The 21,127-nt window shown below is 41.6% G+C and overlaps 1 protein-coding gene across 2 annotated transcripts; it reads left to right on the top strand.

Moving 5' to 3' along the window:
* The first annotated feature begins 1,886 nt into the window (after nt 1-1,886).
* Nucleotides 1,887-20,660, top strand: wls (Wnt ligand secretion mediator). Of its 2 annotated transcripts, XM_081723895.1 has the most exons (13): nt 1,887-2,146; nt 4,550-4,825; nt 8,516-8,640; nt 8,873-9,034; nt 9,280-9,416; nt 15,112-15,258; nt 16,141-16,309; nt 17,323-17,420; nt 17,602-17,665; nt 17,897-18,040; nt 18,143-18,226; nt 18,427-18,580; nt 19,561-20,660. In XM_081723895.1, the coding sequence occupies exons 1-13, from the start codon at nt 2,041-2,043 to the stop codon at nt 19,668-19,670; spliced, it is 1,776 nt and encodes a 591-aa protein (XP_081580021.1). In that variant the 5' UTR covers nt 1,887-2,040; the 3' UTR covers nt 19,671-20,660. The 2 variants fall into 2 exon arrangements, with proteins under 2 accessions (XP_081580021.1, XP_035384166.1); XM_035528273.2 differs by lacking the exon at nt 15,112-15,258 and having other exon boundaries at nt 1,891-2,146.
* The last annotated feature ends 467 nt before the right edge of the window (nt 20,661-21,127 follow it).

Here is a 21,127-nt window from a genome sequence, read left to right as displayed (position 1 = left end):
CACCACACTGCATGCTTAAATAAGTGATGATGTCTGCCCTTGTAAATTTGTGACCATATGATGCTGGAATGGTAATGAGAGAATAAGCACACAGAGATTCACATGTGTTGTGTTTTTTCCCACTGTTTTCTCTTGGGTTTCATAATAAAAACAATCTGTGCATTCACATTCAACAAACAAGAGATGCTTCTGATAAAGAGATCTGAGTAGTTCTAGGTTTTGTGAATGTGTGTGTGTGTGCGCATACTTTCACAAATACATATGTGTGCATGTTGGTGTGTATGCAAACATTTGTGCATTTAAATCTATTGATAATTCTCCTTATTTGAACCCCATTTGATCCATCCTTCAGGGACCCCCACCCCCAGAGAAGTGTGAATGTATAATCCTGTAGAAGCTCGCCTGGTGCCAAGTGGTATGAGACAAGGCCTGACCCATCATGAACTGCAGGAGTTTGCCATAGAAGAGAGAGTAATGACCTGTACTGGAGTAGTATATTATCAATCCACAGCAGCCAGTTTTGACAACAGAGTTCTCAAAAAGCAGATCGGTTATGGAGTGGTTGTTTATTTACGGCCAGCAGGAGGTGCTGTAGATCCAGCATTTATCACTAGCACAAATGACAGCGGAATGATCTGTAAAATTATTTATGAAGTCTTGTTTGGCCACACATTTGCTTTCCAGGTCTAACATTAGCCATTTTTATCATTAACAACGTAAATAACCTCCCAATTCAGCAGACATGACTACCCAGTTTGTCCAAAAAGCATGCAGACCGTGAGGACTGTGGGGTTTCTGGTTGGTTCTATAATATAATATAATAATGGCTAATGTTGGATTCAGCCCACACATTTGTTTTCATAAAGCTCTGTGTTTTTATATATGCACTGCTCATATATATAAATAATTGGTGTTCTATCAAGATGTGTTAATTAGTGCCATCACAATCTGTTCTTAAGAAAGCTTGAATTATTGGGACCTTTAGCCAAGGAAGAACAAATGTAATATCATTATATACAGATATGTCAATGACAATGTGATTCATAATTCAATTATGTTTTCTTGTTTTAATTTTTTTTTTCTTAAACATAAACTACTCTTTATTGGTTTATTTAATCTACATTTGCCTCTCTTATACTGACAGGGTACTAACAATGAGGCAAAAAATCATTCATGATTTACCTGAAGTTAGGATGAGAATTTAAACAAATATTAAAATATGTTTATTTGATTATCACACTGTTGTTTTATTTTTTAATTTGCATTCTCTGTTGAGGCGATGGTATTTCAGCATAGAAATAAAATGTCAGAAGGCCTTATATTGGGAACGTGCCAATTTTCTAACCACTTCCACTGGGTGTTCTGTAAGCTTGGAGCACAATATGAAAAATTAATAGTACCGCATAATTTTAGCCACACGCTCCTTGAGAGTCTCTGACTGACAGAGATAACCCTTTTTTTCTAAGCACGAATGCCGTATATTTACAAAGAAAGAAATCTCTGTATATCATACTGTGCAATGCCCTTTTGTTTTTAGAAGCCCTGTATGCGTGTGTGCGCGGGCATTTCTGTGCGTGCCACCTAGATAAGTGGTTTTCTGTAACTAAATCAAACCATTTAAAAACTTAGTTATAATAAGAATATATAATCTGTTGTAAACACAAGATTCCCACGGCTTTTCACAGAGCCGAAAACCAGAGCAAAGCTTTAAATAGACAGTACATGTCAGTGATAACGAGATTATCTACAGTCGTTGGTTATGTGTTCCATAAATTAATATCATTTTAATTTGGTCATAACAGGTCGACCTGCTACACAGTCTGCTCTGGAAATGCGGTGCTCTACGGATCGGCGCAGGATGCCGCGTAGTCATGTGATAATTCCCTTTCCCCTATAGTTTCCCTTCAAAGTGGGCAGAAAGAGCCAGTACTGCCTCGTTCACTCAATCTCGAACGGGGAGTAGTGTACCTGGATGCGGGGACTTGTTTCCTTTTCTTTAAGTTTTTTTTTTCGCACGGCTGGAGAGGCAAATTTTCGAAAATGGCCGGAGCAATTATTGAAAATATGAGCACGAAAAAGTTGGTTATCGTGGGACTTATTCTACTCTTATTTCAGGCGTTTTCGTTTATGGTCGGAGGTTTGATTGGTAAGTAGTCACCAGCTCGTAGGGAACCAGAATCGACAGATTATTTTAAGATGTTGTGTAAAATGCGCGCAAACACCCATTTAATTTAGCTAACATGTATCTTAGCTGCAAGTAAGTCTATTTAGGTGTCGCATACGCAAAGGAAAATATCATTCTGGAATGAAGTGAAAAGTTACGGAATGCTTTGTTAGACTACATGAGCCCACTGTTAAACATGGGCGCTGGTTTTCCTTACGTCGAACAGAGCCTTTGTGATTTTCACCATTTCGAATTCGTTTCAGTTGTCCTTAGCTGGTGCTGGGTGTGCACAAGAGAGCGACTTCATTTGCGCTGTGATTTGTTTTCTTTTTCTTTTTCCTCGCTGCTTGCGCGCTCTTCTCTCGTTCCTAAATTTCAATCCTAATCTCATCAGAGGACTTCGTGTTTTGAAAATCCTAAAAGTAAACGTGAAAGTTTTTCTAAAGTGGGACATGTTGTAAATAATGACCCTATATGCAATAGTACGTATCATATATTTTAAATCAACGGTACAAAGATTTACTGAAAAGGCTTCTTATTAACTTGGTTCTTAAATATCTGATTACCACAAACGAGTCTAATTGGAGAAGCGGCGTATATTTTACAGTCCCGATGAAGTAGACGAAGACTTCAGTTACTAAATGGTTAAAAGCGGCGCATCTCGAAAACTTCACAGCCCTTGATCTTACAAAAGCTTCCCCCTCCTGTCTCCCGTGCCCCCTGAAGGCACTTTCATATCTCCTCTCCTCTCAGATCTCCAGGCTGCCAGCCTATCCCACTCACCCACATACTTCATTAGTATTATTCTGAAGGGCTGGGAACTGTCAGAATCCCCCTCGCCCCCACCCCAGCTATCATCCTGTGGCTATACTGATCCTTCTCCTTGTCTTCTGTTCTCTTAAAAGCACTGGAGGATCAGAACACTAAACAAAAAACCCAACAAAAAACCCTCCTTACTTCAAAATTCCATTCTGTTTGCTGCATGGTTGAGTTTTGCTAGAGTGCATTCATATGTTTATTTAGTTCAATCTAGACCATGGCTATGTCCTGTCCCTTTGCAAAGAAAGGAAGCGGGCCTCGGTCCCTGCACGAAGTTGAATGTTCGTTGATGAACTGGCCTGTTTGCTGGAGATTGATTTAATGAGGGAGGATGGCTTTGTGTTTGGTCGGTGGCCAGTGGCAGCCAGGGTAATTGAGAAGAAAGCCTCTCGGTTCTTCCTGTTATCAGACAACTTAAACACGGCATGAGGTCACCGAGCCAAAAGCCTTCTATTATTTCCAACACTTTTTTGGGGGTGGAGATTTAGAGACTGTGCTCCTGTCACTGTGGGTCAGCAAATACATGAATGCTGATGGATTTAGTATTGCTAATTTAGTTTGCCTTAGCAGTGTGGGATATCTGACCACCAGTATGTTGCCACCTCTCGAAACACAGTAGTGCATAACTGATTGGTTCCTGGGGTTACGAACACATTCCTTTTAATTTCTTTCCTTTGAAGTGGTTCTGTTTCTATGTCACTAGATCATATCTCTTTTTATAAAATCGTCTAACAAGGATGGTGATTTCTGTCATATGTAAAGCACTGAAATTGTTTCAAATATTTTGTTGTCTACTTAGAATTTATGTCATGTTACTCACCATATCTTTCAGTAGGTTCTTTCCCCCGTAATTGGATGCTTCATGAAGTCTTCTTTTGTTAAAGGGGAACATTTTTATCCTGTGCTGTGATCTGCTGAACCTTCTGGAAAGTTCCCTCTAGGCCATTTTGACTATCATGCTTTTTAGTCCCTTGCACATGAACTGGTTCCCATTATCTCCCACTTCTTGCTGATTTATAGACTTCAGGTGTCATGGGTGATCCAAGAAGAGTTCTATTAACTGGTACTTCACACTCCAGTGAGCAGCCTTTTGAATACCAGGGGAAATGTGGCTCTGTTTTAACATGCTAATGACTCACTACTTGCTAGTGGGTCATACTGTGTCCTTGGGTTCAGAGCAAATCTGTTATTATACAAAGCAAAATTAGTCCAGGTCCTCTGAATGTACATTTTGTTCCTCATTTTTGTGACCTTGCTGGATGGAATGTGTTTTGGCGGGGGTGGCATGTAATTTTCAATACAAGGTGCCCTGGTGTCACTGAATCAGTATGCAGCTGTGGTAATGCTGCCCTTCACCTCTACATTGGGTCTTGTTGCATGATATGACCTGTGTTGCACAGAACATCATCTGCTCAGTGGGACCATTACAGTATTATAGTTTAGTGTTATCTGTTAAATATAATTTGTAGTTTCCTCATTAATGGCCAGTGCTTAAATACTGTTAATACTACAGCTCTCTTGGTGGAGGGAAGCCTTTCTGACGGCCTGTCCTTTTCCCCCCTGCAGCTCCCAGTCCCACCACTGCTGTGCACTACCTGGCCACGAAGTGTGTGGACAGTGTGAAAGCGCACCATCAGGGCAAGAAGTGGTTCATGCCCTGGGGCCCCTACCAGTGCGACAAGATCCGAGACTTCGATGAGGCCATGGCCAAGAGGATCGAGGCCAACAACATTGTCTTTGCTGTGCATATTCCCCTGCCCAACAAAGAGATGAGCCCCTGGTTCCAGTTCATGCTTGTAATCCTGCAGTTTGATATTGCGTTCAAAATGTACAACCAGATTCGTGAGTTGTCCCCTTCATTTTCATCTGCACCAGTGTTCTAAAATATTCATGTTTCAGTGTTATTGTGTTATGCTTGACTTGTGGTATGTGACTGCGTTTTGCAGAAGCATGCGTCCAGAGTGTTTTGGGTGATTTTTGTGATTTATCCACATGGTTGAGCTGCCTGTATGTAGAATAGTTGCATGTTTGCCAGTACATCTATGTACTGTAGCTGCACAATTGCTTGAATTTCTCTGTATAACTGAGTTCTTAAACATTATAGAGTGGAGTGAAAAATGTAAAGGTTTTTACTCTTGAGTCCAGTCTGTTTTTAAAAATGGCTTTAAGGATAATTGTTCCTGAGATATGGCGTAATCTTATTGCGAACATAACCCAAACTGTGTGCGTGGGTTGGGGAGGGGCAGGCATAGTAATCTACTGGCTTCTATTAGGTACCCCTTATCTGATCGAAAATATATTGTCTGGTAAGACGGAAAGAGATCTATTTCTTTAGCTGTTCCTTAGTATTCTGTCTTTTGTTGCAGTCACATTTAATAGAACCTGGTGTGTGGATTATAAGGATTTTAAGAGGGATTGCATGGGTACCCAGTGGAATGTTGCTTTTCTAGTGGCCCAAAGCAGATTGAGTGTCTCATGCTGAGACAGGACTAGCAATGATTGATGTGCTGTTTTCACTGGGTTGTGCCAATGGCTCCAGGGCACCCAGTGAGGGCTTGGCCTCAGAACTCCATATGGGTGGGGGGAAATTCTCCAATCTGTGACTGTCATCACAAAGACTGTGGTTCTTCAATCTGGTTGTTTAGTTGCTGTTTCACTCCTTTTGTTTACTGTTAACATGCATTTAATTATGAAATAAAGGGATGGGGGTTTCCATTCGGTTCATGGCTGAATTGCCTTTTAGCTGATTGAGGTCTAGGAAGCATGCCTTGCTAATATGCTATGACTGTCTGTAGGCTTACTTGCAGTGTGAGTTCTATGGCTGTGATGGTCCTGGCCCTGGGGCAATTTGTTAAAAATTATATCATGATACTTAGACATTTTCAAAATTCACTAAACTTGTCGGGCTATTTTAACCTTTCTGATACTGGTTCTAATAGTGTGTTATTTTCAAGATCTATGTAATTTATTTCAATTTTTCTTATGGAAACATGCAGTGTTCTTGAAGTACTGACCATGTGACCCACTTTTTGGTTTTGGTGATGTATCATTTTGCAACCCAGGTTTGGCCTTGGCTCAGGTCACCTGGTTGAAAGAGAAGAGGGATTAAAAGGATAACACTGGGGACTCAGAAGAGACCATGTTGGGTGGGAGCTGTCGAGGGAAAGTAATCAGCAAGCCGTCTCCTCCTGGCAAACAGGAGCTCCAGGGTTGCGTATTCATCCCTTGAGAGGGGGAGGGGCTTTTACAGTCCCTTTGCCAGCCAATAAAGGAGGGTACTTGAGGACACTTGCTACATATGCACTATTTGGTCAAAAGTATGGGTACACTTGATTATCACACCTATATGAGCTTGTTAAATGTTCCAAAATTCCAAACATTACCCTTACAAAATCATGGGCATTGCTTAGGAATTGTACCTTCCAACTCCCGGCTTGCCCCAGTCTTGTCCCAGTAACAGTCTTCCCCAGAGTACTGCCACAAAGTTGGAAGTATGTAATTGTCTAAAATATCTTTGTGTGCTGAAGCGTCAATGATGCCCTTCACTGGAACTAAGCCTAGCCCAAATCCTGAAAACTACCCCCAGACCATTGTCTCTACTCCACCAAACCTTACAATTGGCACTGTATATTGCATTAGGTAGCTTTCTTTTGGCATCTGCCAAACCCAGATTTGTCCATCACACTGTCATATAATGAAGTGTGATTAATCACTTCATAGAGAACATATTTCTGCTACTTTGTTGTCCAGTGTTTTTTGTTTAATTTTCACATTTGTGTACTCCATATATTTTCATGATTGTGAGGTGGGCTTTTATAGTGTTTAATAGTCTTCAGAAAACATCAGAAGTGCTCATGGAAAGTTGGGCAAAACATATTGATATGGAAAAAAAAAAAATTGTGTATGTGCATACAATCTACTTCCATGTACAACTCGAACTAGTTTTTAATGACATTGTATATGGCAAAATGAAGCTGTTGGAGATGGAGTGACAGATTATCAGATCTTCTGCTAAAATCGTTGTCGAACAATCAAATCGCAGCTGGCACAGCCTAACTGTAGTGCCATAACCAGGACCTTTTTTTCTGGTGCTGAATCATTCTTTTCCTAGAAGTTCCTCCCCTCCAGATGTTGATGTTTACAGTGAGCATGCGAGTGTTTGGGGGGGGGGGGGGGGACTGAAGACCTCTGATCCTTTGCCAGATCTGTTCCTCTGTGCCTCCATGAACATGGCCTCAGTCTGTCAACAACATCTACTCATAAGGGTACAGTTCAGGTTAATTGGAGTGACTGGAATTTGGCCCCTTTATAGAATGATCTAGACCTGTACAGACTGACTTCAGTGAAAACATGGATAAGTTAATAAGCCAAATTTACATGCATGCATACATACACACTTTGCATCTAAACTTGATGATTAATATCTTTCCTTTCCTTCTCAGGACCACAGTAAAGTTATATCTGCCATTTCTTTATCTGGGACAGGTTGGGGAGGAGGAAGACGAAGCATACAAAATCTTTTCCAAATATAGGACGTGACAATGAGAACATAGTCATGTGAAGTAAACTTTTACCTGCTGCTTACAGGCATCTGAGCAGATCTCTCACACACACACACACACACACACACACAACCCTTGTCCCCCCAGTGTTGTAATAAAACAATTCTGCTCTGTATGCCTCGCCCCCACCCCCCGACTCTGGACATCCCTACCTGGCACGATGCCAGCAATAACACAGCTGTTGAGAGGGCTTAGTCGCCTCGGTGATGGCTGCTGCGTTGGGGTGGAATGTTTGTGCATGCTAAGCTGACATTCAGAGCCCTTTTGAGCTGGGCTGAGGCAGGGGTACAGGGTGGGGTGGGGGCATGGGTTGCAAGCAGAGCTCAGAAGTGAGGATACTGCTAATAATGACCACCCTCACACCCCACCCTCTGTCCTTTTTTCAGTAACTCTCGCTCACCCACTTCTGCCTCCTCCAATACAATGCCAGGTTCAGCTGGTAGCATTAATCTCTGGGCTCTTTAGCTTGTTTCATAACACGACAAGGGCCTCTTCAAAAGGGAGAAGCAGAGCAAGCAGTGCTGTGCAATGTGATCTAAACCGAGGGCTTCATGGCTCCCACCGCCTCCCTGCAGGCTCTGAGCTGGCCAGCTTTACTACCACAGCAGTAGGCACCCATTTCCCTGAGCTTGTGCTCTGGGAGCAATTATGCTTTTTCACTGTCAAGTTTGCATCAAGCAGACCTGTAAGACCTAAAAGGACCACATTCTTTTGCTGCGTTTAGCAGAGTTCCACTGGTCTGTGTATTTGAGATTGCGTATCTAAGTGTGTGGAATAACATGGTAGTAGACATTGACCTCCAGATGACTCTGTTATTTGTGCCTGTGGACTGAAGTATTTTTGCATGAATGAGTGCTTTTACTGGTATCTTTGTCCTTTTCTATAAAGTCAGCAGCTAGACATCAGTCATTAGAGTTTTTTACACAATTGCGGTTCCTCACTTTTTTCTTTTGTGTGCGTGCACAAGCAGAAGAGGGAGCGGTGGCCACCCTAGACGTTGGCCTGGCCTATAGGGACAGCACCTTGAGTAAATGGACAGAGATGGCACATTCCGTGGAAAAGCGCAAGCTGAATTGTAACTTCACCACAACCAAGGTAAACACACCTTGCAGCCTAGATGCAACATTCCTACCCACCTCTGAGCATGCCTGCTGCTCCTGGAGCTGTTAATGTGTGACCTCAGAGAGCTGTCAACCTTCTGTCCGTCCAGTTTTCATAGTTTTTGAAGAAATTAAGATTGGGGGGGGGGGGGTGGGATTCTGAAATGTTACGGTACCATAATGGCAGAAGGGCCACTGAGGTAAACAAAACTCTCCGTCCTGCTTAGACTGTCGAGAATGAGGGCCGCTACTACGAATGTGACCTTTTGCCCTTCATGGAGCTTGGTAGCGTGTCTCACAAGTACTACCTGCTTAACATCCGGCTGCCTGTCAGCGAGCGCAAAAACTTGAACGTGGGGATTGGGGAGATCAAAGACATCCGTCTGGTGGTGAGTGTCGGTTCCATTCTTTTCATTCTGTTTTTGACAGCAATGGCTAACTGGGCTATCAAATGGTTATGAGTAACTAGGAGCAAAAAGAAAATATCCGTGAATATTTGTGCTTCTTTTAAGTATCTGCCTGGCAAGGAAAAATGTGCAGGTCTCTAGGCGCATCATCACTGGAATCTGGGAAGCTTTGTTCCTGATATATGGCTAACATTTGCCAGTTTCTCTACTGTTTTCTGCCTTTTTAGGGTATCCATCAAAATGGTGGCTTCACAAAAGTCTGGTTTGCCATGAAGACCTTCCTCACCCCTAGCATCCTCATAATCATGATCTGGTACTGGAGAAGGATTACCATGATGTCAAGACCCCCTGTCCTGCTGGAAAAGTATGACAGTCTTTCTTTGGCAACCAACTAGCTATGGCTTTGATAGTAGCTGTTTTGTTAACTGTAGCTGCATTGTTACGGTGGTCTTGGTCCCAGAACTGCATTTACAGCCCAGATGTATGTAGTAAGTGGTTGGTTTTATTGGACCATGGAATGAGGAAATTCTAGATAGCAGTGGGTGGCATTGACCAAAAGGACATAGAAATGATGCATCAATGATGCACAATCTAAGAAGACAGAATATGCTGTATAGTCTTGGGTGAACATTTTTAATTCAGGGTGTATAGATGGCACTATTTTTGTAAACTGGGTTAGAATCTTAAGACCATTTGATAGTTCATGTTCAAGAGGGAGAGAGTGAGCGAGATCTCGCTCAAATCCACACACCCACATACTAGTACCTGGTGTTTAAGAACAGGTTTAATGTGTAGGTTTGATAAACTTGGAAGCAGAAAAGGTAAGGCATCTCTATAAGGGTTTGAGTAGGTTTGGGTTCCATGAAGAATGTCCTAATTATCCAAACATTGCATGACGGACCAACCCCATACATAAAAATAAATGGAAATGTTTCAGATATTATTTAGGAGTAGGGAACAAGACAAGGATGTTCTTTGTCTCCACTTTTTGCACTATATATTGCCTGAAGCTCAGTGAGAGAGAATTCTTTAAGGTTTATTTTCTTTTGAGCAAGCCTACTAACTTGGAGCTCTGCTCTTATTACTTGATTTGCAGAAATGTATTACAATGACTCACACAGAACCAACATATCGAAATAATTTGCTACAACTGCAAGAGGTGAACCCTGGAGCATTTAGACATCCACCTGTATATCCAGTGTATCCAAACATGCAAAGAATTCATACTTAAATTCTTGTCAAATGATGGTGGTTTGCACTGTAGTGGTGGTAGGTTGAAGGAGGAAATTGGCTACACAGTGGATATCTTTTGAGCAACCAAACTAGACACTATTGACATTAATTCTAAATGTCATAAAGAGAATTGGAGGAAAAAAGGAGAGCACTGACCTTTTGAGAATTCTAGAGAAACAGACCACACTGATTCGCACAACGCCTCTGTCCTAGTCAGAGGGGGATGGAGACGGCATGTAGTTTACGGTGGGCCAGGGAAAATCCTGCAGTACCCATCAAGCTTACCTGATTGGAGAAACGGAAACGCGTCAATTCTGTAAGGTGTACTTTTGTTGTTCTCTATGCAAGAATGGTCAAGTAACTGCTAAGAGATTAAATCCCAGTACATTCATCTCTGTTAATCTCTGAATAGTTTAGCCAAGTGTCACTCATTTTAGGTAATGGACCACAATCCAATAAAATGTGAAGTAGGCTGGACCCTAAAAATTACACCAACTAGCGGTTAGCCATCTGGGGCAATACCTCACACCCCCTGCAAAAACAAAATAGGACGTTCAGCAGCTGATGCAGCTGTGCTGGTTTAAAGAATGCAATGTGAAGTTTTTCTTACCCATGTCTTTAAAGATCTACAATGGTAACCTACCTTGTCTGAGCCAGGGCTGTCGGCCCAAGGAGAGGGTTTGTGCTCCCAAGCAGCTTTCACAGGTTCAGGGAGGACTAGTCTGGAAGAGTTGGTGTCTGAGTTCAGCTGTGTGGCATGATTGTCACTGCAGCTTACAGCAGGTAAAGACATAAGCATTGCTGGATAGGGCAGTCACGATCATGAAATTTTAGCGATTAGTTGTCATCTGAATTATTGTGAATTAACAAGTTGTTTTTTTTTTTTCTGCTCATTTTATGTAACTCTTAAATATCAAGCCTGAAGTGACTGAAATTGGAAGTTCAGCAATAGCTCAGTTGGTCAATAAATGCTATAAATATAAAAATGTAAAATAAAATATACAAATAAAATGCTCCCCACTGCCCTCCAGACATGACATACACAATTATTTTTACAAGATGTGTCTTGAGTATATCAAGAAACTGAAAGGTAGATCTTTTCTTGATTTTGGTAAGACCTATTGTGTCTCAATGTATTTATTTATTTGTGCCTATTGCTTTACCGTGTTTAAACTTTATACTGTAGGCCTACCCTATTTTTAACTGAACCAAATAACAGGCTCATTGGTAGTGAATGTTCTAGAAATTCCCATGGGAATGGGGAATGGGCAATGACACACTAAGCTAAAATCTAAATACTAACAATTTATTTAGCAAAAAAAGACGTAGCAGTGCCTTTAGCGAAGCAAAACAAGCTGTCTAAAGCTAATGGCATTGATGTAAACAGCATATTATTAGCTGGCCAACTTTTGCCTAAAAGGCTAGGCTGTGTAACTTGTACATTACAAATATATCAGCCCAAGTTATCCAACATAAAATGCATAAGATGAATCCAAGCCTGTAAAAAAATATTTCATGTAGGTTAGCTAGTTAATTAAACGTAAGCCATCTTGTCTCAATAGAAGCACCAGGGCTGTCATTCCATTGAAAGAAGTGGAATGAGGGCTAGTCTGTTTTTGTTTACCCAATGTTAAATCTCTGATACTGAACAAAAAACACCATTTTTTAAAAAACAAAATATGAAAAATGTCCTTTCATAAAATAGATGTAGCATTGCGTTGGTGAAGCAAAACAAGTTATATTCCCAGCTGGATTATATTAACTTTATTCTAGAGCGATATATCTCTTAATCCATTTGGTGGACTACCACAAACATTAATAAGAAACTTATGCTCCTTAGTAGAAGGATCTCAATTTTTGACCACTTTTTTTTTTTTTTGCTCAGGCACCAACCTCAGATCAGAATTCTGGGTACAATTCCCACTCTGTGACCACATGCATTCCTCTGACATGTTCCCAGCCAGTGGGACAGCACCAGAAGAGGAATATCTTGGATAAAACACTTGGCCACTTTAAAATCTTGAGTTTGCAATGAGCAAATTTCACATAATGCCCAAATAGCCAAGTGTAGAAGAAGGACTTGGAGAAGAAGGAAGAAGGAAAAAAACAAAAGGAAGGAAGGAAAGAAACAAAACAAACAATAGCAGCAAGTACTGCTGTTGTGTGAAATTGCAGAGGTTGGTTTACTGACCAATATTTTTTGTTGTTTCCTTTAACCTGCCTCTGTACAGCATGGAAGCTCCTGTCGGACATTGTGGCTAAGATAAGTAGGTACATGGCTCAATATATGAGAGAGGCTCAGAAAGGGATTGTCAGGAACACCAGAGGAGCCAAGCACCAGCTGCTGCTGGATAAAGCAGTCACTCAAAACTGTAAGACTAGACAGACCAACCTGTGCGCCACCTGGATTGATTTCAAGAAAGCACGAGTCACCAAGTGTGGGATTTGCCAAGGAGATGACTTGTACCTGCTGCTCTTCTGCATCGACCTGAACCCCCTTACTAAAATCATCACCAAGATTGGCTACAGACACCAGCTAAGGGATGGAGCAATAATTAGCCACCTTCTGTAAATAGATGACATCAGGTTGTATGCCAGAACTGAACAAGACATTGACTCACTATTCCATCTCACCAGGATATACAGAAACAACACCAGAATGTAATTTGGACTGGATGAGTGTGGTCGTATGGTTACAAGGAGAGGGAATGTGGCTAGAACGGAGGGGATCGCACTACCAAAAGTTAATATAACAGATTTTGATGGTGCCTACAAGTACCTTTTTGAGTCCCATGGGAAAATGGCAAATGACAAAGCCCTTTGGTAAGTCGCTCTGGATAAGTGTCTCCCAAATGCTGTAAATATAAGTGTAAAATGGGAATTTTGAAGAGGCCCCAAGGAAAGCAGTTACAGCCAAATGCCTACAAAGAGTGAGGCAAGTCCTGAAAAGTCAGCTGAACAGGAGAAACAAGAACACCTATGCCCTGCTGGTCAACAGGTACCCTGCTTACATAATAAGATGGCCTAAGGTAGAGATGGAAGTCACTGACATCAAGACGAGCAAATTCCTCACACTGCATGGAGGGCTTCATTCCAAATCCAGCACTTCAAGACTGTACACTAAGCGGATGGAGGGGGGCAGAGGACTAGTAAGTGTCAGAGCCACTATCCAGGATGAAGCAACCAAGATCCAGGAATACATCCGGATAATGGTGAATTGATGAAGTGCTTAGTGAGAGAGCAGAGAGCAGAAACCTGAGGAAGATGGAAATGAGGAGGAATGGGGACCATCATGGGAGGAAAAAACCCTGGATGATATGTACCACCGGTAAATAGTGGAAGTGGCTGATATGGAGAAATCTTACCACATCCTGTAAAATGTTGGTTTGAAAGAAAGCACAGAGGCACAGATCATGGCAGCACAGAAACAAGCTCTGGATATAAGATCAGTAGAGGCTGGGATCTACCACACCAGGCAAGACCCCAGGTGCAGGCTGTGCAAGGCCCCTGAGACAATCCAGCACATAACGGTGGGATGCAAAATGCTATTAGGCAGGGTGTACATGGAATGCTTGAAGGACTGCCAAGGTCTGAAAGATGATGTGGAGGATGAAGGCAGCTGTGGTTCCCCTGGTAATCGGAGCACTCGAGGCTGCTAAAATACTGCTCAGGACTCTCAAGCTCCCAGACTTCTGGTAGAGGACCCAAGCTGGAAGAAAAAAGATCACCTGAAGAGCAAGTGGGGAATTTTCTTAACAACCACAACAGAATACATAAGACACAAATAGGAAGAAGAAAGCAATGTTATTCCAAGTGAGAGACTGTTCAAGATCTTTTGGGCAGTGGTAGCTCAGTGGTTAAGGTACTTCACTTGTAATTGGAAGGTTGCGATTCAAGCCCCACCACTGCCAGGTTGCCACTGTTGGGCCCCTAACCAAGGCCCTTAACCCTCAGTTGCTCAAGTTATACTCATAATTGTAAGTAACTTTAGATAAAAGTGGCAGCTAAATGCCATAAAAATAAATCTGAGAGTTGCAGTGGAAGTGTACTAATTCACATGCCTGGAGATAATTTGGTTGGAAATATGTTGCTCCAACGCAACAGCAAGCGGAAAACCACAGATGCTGGGAGGGTTACATGGGGCGAGGATGAATAATCACTGACACAGATTTTCGCAGTACCCTGTAGTAAGACTTTTCCACAGAACTTTTTTCATTTTGTAGTGCCCTGTGAATGAGCCAGAAGTGTGTGTGTGTGGTATATTTCTTTATAAAGAGCAACAATAAACTTTTAAAAAGGTGGTTGACCCCCCCCCCCCCCATTTATATGATTGGATAAATTAAATATATGTAATGATAAAATAATAATAATAATAAAATAATAATAAAAACCTAATTTCAACTGAGGATGGGTGAATTTGTAAATCTGTGTTAGATGGGTTAACTGAAGTCCATAAGGCCAGAGTTAATTGAGATACTGCGAATGCTGCTCTCTTTGTGTGTTGATTTATTTTAAATAATAAAATAGATATTTCTACATCACTGTATATAATTCTGTTTTGTATAAAACCTAATGTCTGGAAAAGACACAAAAAAATGGAGATTATACAATACGTTCATAATCAATGGTGTGTAATATGATGTCATTGCCTTTGCAAAAATACATTACAAAAAAATTATATTGAAAGTCAAGTCATATTTCTGTCCCACATTTTATACCAGTGAAACTGCTTTTTGCCTTCCTTCCTCCAACCCCTCCCTATTGCCGCTATCTCCTCCAACCCCTCCCTATTGCCGCTATCTGTCCGCCGTGCCGGTTTTCCACAGGCGGCCCCAGAAGGCGACAAGCTCTCAAGCTGCTGTGTCTTGTGCAGTTTCGCCATTATTTTTTCATGCCGTGGAAGCTTCGGCGAGCTGCCTAGAGACGGGGGACTGTCAATGCAAATTGCAACCCTCTCCGCATCTCATAGAAGCGTAAGTGTGCAGATGTGGCACTGTCTCCCCGCTGGCATGCTTGCTGTGAGAGGTCCCAAAATGGCGCCTCACCCCAGCAGCGCTGACTTGGGCCTGGACACATGGGAAGGGGGCAAAATGCAAGTGGGAGAGTTTCACGAGCCCCCAGGTGAAGGGGGGTGGGGGGGCATGCTCAGCCTTTCTTTCCTTCCGTTTTCCCTTTTTGGTTTCGGTTATGGATGTGTTGTGTAGGTGTAGGGGAAACACAGAAGCCATGCATGTAGGTGTCTTTTTTTTTTTTTTTTTTTTTTTTTTAATTCTTGCTATTTTTATTTATTTATTTATATTATTCATTTTTTTCCTGCATACATGTCTAAATATAAGGTTTCATCTGTCAATTTGCAGCTTTATAGGACATGGGGTAGAAGAAAAGAAGTGTGATCTGTCCTTTTGAGTTGGCTGCCCAATACATACACACACTGCTACCAGGTTGCTTTTGCAAACATGAAACATTTTCAGCATACCAGCATCGTGTAGTCCCTCTCTCTCTTCTTGTAACGGAACGTGTTGAGACTGTTCACGCCATTGAGCAGGTTTCTATGGGATTTATGGTTTCATCGCCACTCCCCTTCTTCTTCTTCCCTGATTTACTCTTTCATCTTGTCCATGTGTGTGTGCTAGCTTTAGTAAACAACTGATCTTAAACAGCCGCAGGTTTATGGTGTTGGGTTTGTTTGTTTTTTTTTTGTTATCCACCCAAGCTTTAAGAGCCATTTTGCGCACATGTTTAAATGTCGAATGTAGTGTGAACAGTGTCATATAAACCTGTATGGGCATGGTACTTGGGTGCTGGATACAGCACACACTCAAGCAAATGGCTGATGGAGTTTGGCCTTTCCATAGGGTCATCTTTGCACTGGGAATCTCCATGACCTTCATCAACATCCCGGTAGAGTGGTTCTCCATTGGATTTGATTGGACATGGATGCTTCTCTTTGGGGATATCCGCCAGGGTGTCTTTTATGCTATGCTGCTGTCCTTCTGGATCATCTTCTGTGGAGAGCATTTAATGGTAAGAAGTTTAGCACTCCATGTTTAGTTGATTTATTTATTTATTTATTTTTTTATTTTATTTTTTTTTTATTTTTTTTTTTCTCTCCTCTACTATTCATCAGCATGTGCTTGACCTAGGTTCAAATTATACCAATTAAATGGTGTTATAATTTAAAATGGATGTTGTAGAGTTCTCTGATCTTGGCATTTCGGTTGCAAACATTTCATCACCAGACAAGTTGACATCTTCAGTGCAAGCGTCATACTGTGTTTAATCTGTGAGTTTTTGTCGTAATATCTGTTTGTTCATGGGCCTTGTTCAACCCCTGAATGCCATTGGTTGTTTTCCTGGACGTGGATTGTCTGATCAACTGGTCTTAAAGCCAGGTCTGGGTTGCAGGTTGTAGGCTGATCTCTGATTGGTTACTTGATTTGATGTAGTGCCCTGATCTGGCTCGTCATCTTCAGGCGGTGCACTAGTTGGTGGGTTGGCTACATGCTGGTTGTCATGTAGGGCAATGAGCTGTATTTTTCTCATTGGGCAGAGTATTGGTTGGTTGGTTGATTGAGCATTGTGCTCTGACCCACGTGTCAATGTTTGTTTGTTCTGGTTCTTTGTGTCCAACCTTGATTAATAGGTTGGGCTGCCATTGTGACTGTTTCACGGTCTTCTGGTTGGGTTTCTTGGTTGGCCCTCTTTACGACAAAACTCACGGATCGAACACAGTATGATGCTTGCATTGAATGTCACCTCGTCTGGTGATGAAGCGTTTGCAACCAAAATGCCAAGATCGGAGAACACCATCATCGAACTAATCAACCTGAACTACCGATATTTACCTTGACTTATAATTTAAGTGTTACATGCCTGTGCTCATTATATTGGCATCACAGTATAATGTATTGAAATTATCACCAATGTAGATATAGGTGTTTACTTTTGTGTTGGGGTTGTTTTAAATGTAGCTACTTTTAAAAATGTACATTTTTATCATCTTCTGTTCTTTCTCTTTATCCTATGACTTCCGTCAGGACCAGTCAGAGAGGAACCGTTTGTCTGTGTACTGGAAGCAGGTGGGGCCCATCGTCTTTGGCTCCTTCTGCCTTTTCATCTTTGATATGTGTGAGAGGTAAGCCAACAGTATGCTGTTCACGTTTCTGGGCCTGTCTGGACGCCGTCCAGCTCTTGGTCTTATGCTATCTCAGTCTGTATTGCATTGAATTAGCATTGATGCAAGTTAGAATTGATGTGATCGGATTGCACTGAAGTATAATTCTCAGGCTGTTCTTTTTTTTTTTTTTTTTTTACAGAGGAGTGCAGCTCACCAATCCTTTCTACAGCATCTGGGCCTCTGATGTTGGAACAGAGCTGGCTGTATCCTTTAAAGGTGTTGTATGGTACAGAACATCGTGTGACGGTTTTTGACCACCATATACTAGGCTTGCCTGGGTTTGTGCAAAATCATCATTGTCTACATTCAGAAAATATATAATGTTTAATTTCTTCATTACATTCACTTGGAAGCTGCATTCTCACAGCCTACCCTATACTGTAGCATAATCGATGGAATGGTTCAGTAAGATTCCTTAACTGAGATAATTGCAGATGGCTTTCATCATTGTGGCTGGAATATGTGCCTGCCTCTACTTCCTGTTCCTGTGCTTCATGGTGTTCCAAGTGTTCAGGAACATCAGCGGAAAGAGGTCATCTCTGCCCGCCATGACCAAGGCCCGGCGCCTGCATTATGAGGCAAGGAGCTTCTGTACTAAAGCTCAGACATTTACATAATTCAGTTCTCCATTGGATGTGGTCTGAGGCCTTTTATCTTCATCCTGGTCATCTCCATTTCAGGGTCTCATCTTCCGCTTCAAGTTTCTGATGCTGGTCACCCTGGCATGTGCAGCTATGACGGTCATCTTCTTCATCGTCAGTCAGGTGTGCCATTTGCCATCCTCAGACTTTGTTTTAAAATGGAGAAAGAATCTTTCTCTCTTCACATGACCAAAGCTTAGCTTTTGTAAAAAGTTGTGCACCTTTTTTGTAGGTTCTGTGATGACAGGTAGTTGTTTTGTTAAACTGGGAAAAATGTTTGGCAAGGACATATCTGAACACAATGTCTGTCTGCCTGTGCATAGGTGAATGAGGGTCATTGGCACTGGGGCGACTACACAGTGCAGGTGAACAGTGCATTCTTTACTGGTATTTATGGCATGTGGAACCTGTACGTGTTCGCCCTCATGTTCCTGTATGCCCCATCCCACAAGCGCTACGGAGACGAGCAGTCCAGCGGTAGGATCCTTCATGCTTCTTCCATATCTTACCACATGAACATCTCATTACTAACTGACTGCAAATTAGTAACTGATTTAATCCAATTTAAAGTTGTTTCTTTTTCCCCTCCCTGTAGTAAAGCAAAACTAATCAACTCAAGCTGGAACTTGTTATTGTGGCACCAACAAAAATAGGCCAACCCAGTCTTGAGATCATTTAATTAACAAATTAATTAATTATTTTTAATCCTTGTGGTTTTTCAAGCACTCTCCACAGGTTTCTTAGTAAGAACATTTAATATCTGTAGTGTGCTACATTTAAAAAAAAAAAAATTTTTTTTAAATGTGTGCATGCTTTAAAAGGATGGTAACGGTTAAGGCAAACAGATCTACATGTTTCTTTTCCTGCATTGTGTGCCAGGCTCTCTCTTGCAGCTGCTTTCCTGTTAAATTCCTGCAAAGTCCCCCTTGTTCTAAGCTTCTTCAGTATTTTGAAGGTGTGATGTTGGGCACTCTCCGAATTGGGCTACAAGCAGCATGTCATGGTGCCAGGAACGGATGGGGTTGTTTTTCCCATGGGGAAAATCGGGGCCTCTTTGGCAGGAGGTGGTGTCTTTAATGGAGACCAGGCTTCCTTCCAGAGCGGTCGTAATGAAAACCATCCATCTCTTGAAGTTAGACTTAAAACCTTTACCCTGCCCCCCTTACTATAGGTAGGGTGAGTTTTGAGTATGGCTGGCTACTTGCTCCACAGCTCCTCCCCTCCTCCCTCCCTACCCCAAGGTCTCAGAAAGGGCAAACAAAATCCAGTATATTGACCAGTGAGCAGTTAAGGGGAAAAATCCCTTCTTTAATCTCTTGTTTATAGTTGCTCAGATCTGAGTTTCACAGTGAAAAATTGTTTTTTGAAGAAGCAGAAGTGTTTTGAACCGGTACCAAGCTCCATGACTAGGCCTTGATCGTCCCATGAATTACCTGTCCTAACACTTTATAATGCAGGAGATCAAGGTGGGAACAGTGGCGAAGACATCCAGCTGACCACCACCATCACCCATGTGGATGGACCCACAGAGGTTTACAAGATGATGGGCAAGGAGTCTCAGGAATAGCCACCCAGCCACCAAAATGCCTGCTTTCCATCCCCAAAGTTTGCCAGAGTCCCATAACATCATCTAAAATGCACCTATTTAGACGTCAATATATACATGGGTTCCTCATTCTGAACACCCTGTTCGTAATGTGAGGTTTCCATTTTGCAGCTGATCTTTTGTTTTCAGTTTTTACACTACATTACATGAACCTACTGAGGATCTGTCTGAGAGAAGTGGCTTATGCATGGAAATAATTAAAATAGGGCACCCCCTTGTGGGCAGTACAGAAAGTTACAGTACAGCTCTATGACTCGAAATGCATCATCACTTTCCCAGCATCTCTGACTAAATCTTTACACAGATCAAGCAAGACAGGGATGTAAAAGATGGCTCACCCATTCATTACTAAACATCATTAAAGTATTTCCCTGTAGGTGTGCAAGTTGAACCATTTCAGCTGTCAGAATTTCATAGCACATTAGTGTTGAATATCCCTCTTATGTCAGAGGGACTTGTAGGAGAATACAGAAAGCATCCTATGCATCTATTCAGTGTAGTCCATGCAACCTTGTGAATGCCTTGACCCCTTTGCTTTTTACTTCCTTCATCACTGCCTACACACACACACACACACACACACACACACACACACACACACACACACACACACACACACACACACACAAAACCCCCAACAAACACCCATAACACTGCTGCATTCAGTGTTGTTTTGCTCCAAAATGTGGGATTATCTGTCTGTAGGCTAAAACCAGTTTGTGTTGACTTGATTTAAAAAAAACAAAACAAAAAAAATACTAAGTTCATAACGGTGTAGATATATTTTTATAAAGTGCTTATTTTCAACTGTATGGAAGCATTAGATGCATCACTGTTGTATAGAAGCATCCTTTCAAGGTTTGTGAGACTACTCTTGTATCACACGTATGGAAATGTTTGGATTTTTCTTGCTTTTTAAGAATTTAAATAAAAGAGCCTTTTACATCATAATGTGTGCTTTGTTAAACACTGGACTTTATATGAATGCAAGTTTATTTAAATAAAATACTGACAAACTAGAGCTTGTTTAAGGAAACACAAGTGTTAGTTATGATTAAAAGGTCATTCAGAAACAGTTTGCAAAGATTGTGCATATTTTTCTTGGATTTTAATGAATTTTTTTTTTATTTCATGCCTTGTACTTTTAAATTATCCCTGTATTTGATCAGAGAGACATGTAGATGGAAGGATACGCAAATTAATGCAGTCTCGTTTGAGAGTTATTACACATCAGGAAGCAGTCTTTTAATTGAATACATGTAGACTTGTTTCTGCCACGGGCATTAACGCTTTCTTGTTTTGAAGTCCGTTTCTTCAACCATTAGAGGATTTCAGGGCTGTTACAGGATCAGTATTAAGGTTAATAATTACGAACACCGTGTTAGTATGCTGCTGTTCTCTTCACTAGGCTCATCTCC

Source organism: Electrophorus electricus, chromosome 11 (genome assembly GCF_041902795.1).
Source record: "Electrophorus electricus isolate QZ-2024a chromosome 11, ASM4190279v1, whole genome shotgun sequence".
NCBI classification, from domain to species: Eukaryota; Metazoa; Chordata; class Actinopteri; order Gymnotiformes; family Gymnotidae; genus Electrophorus; species Electrophorus electricus.
This window is presented reverse-complemented; position numbering and strand designations above follow the sequence as displayed.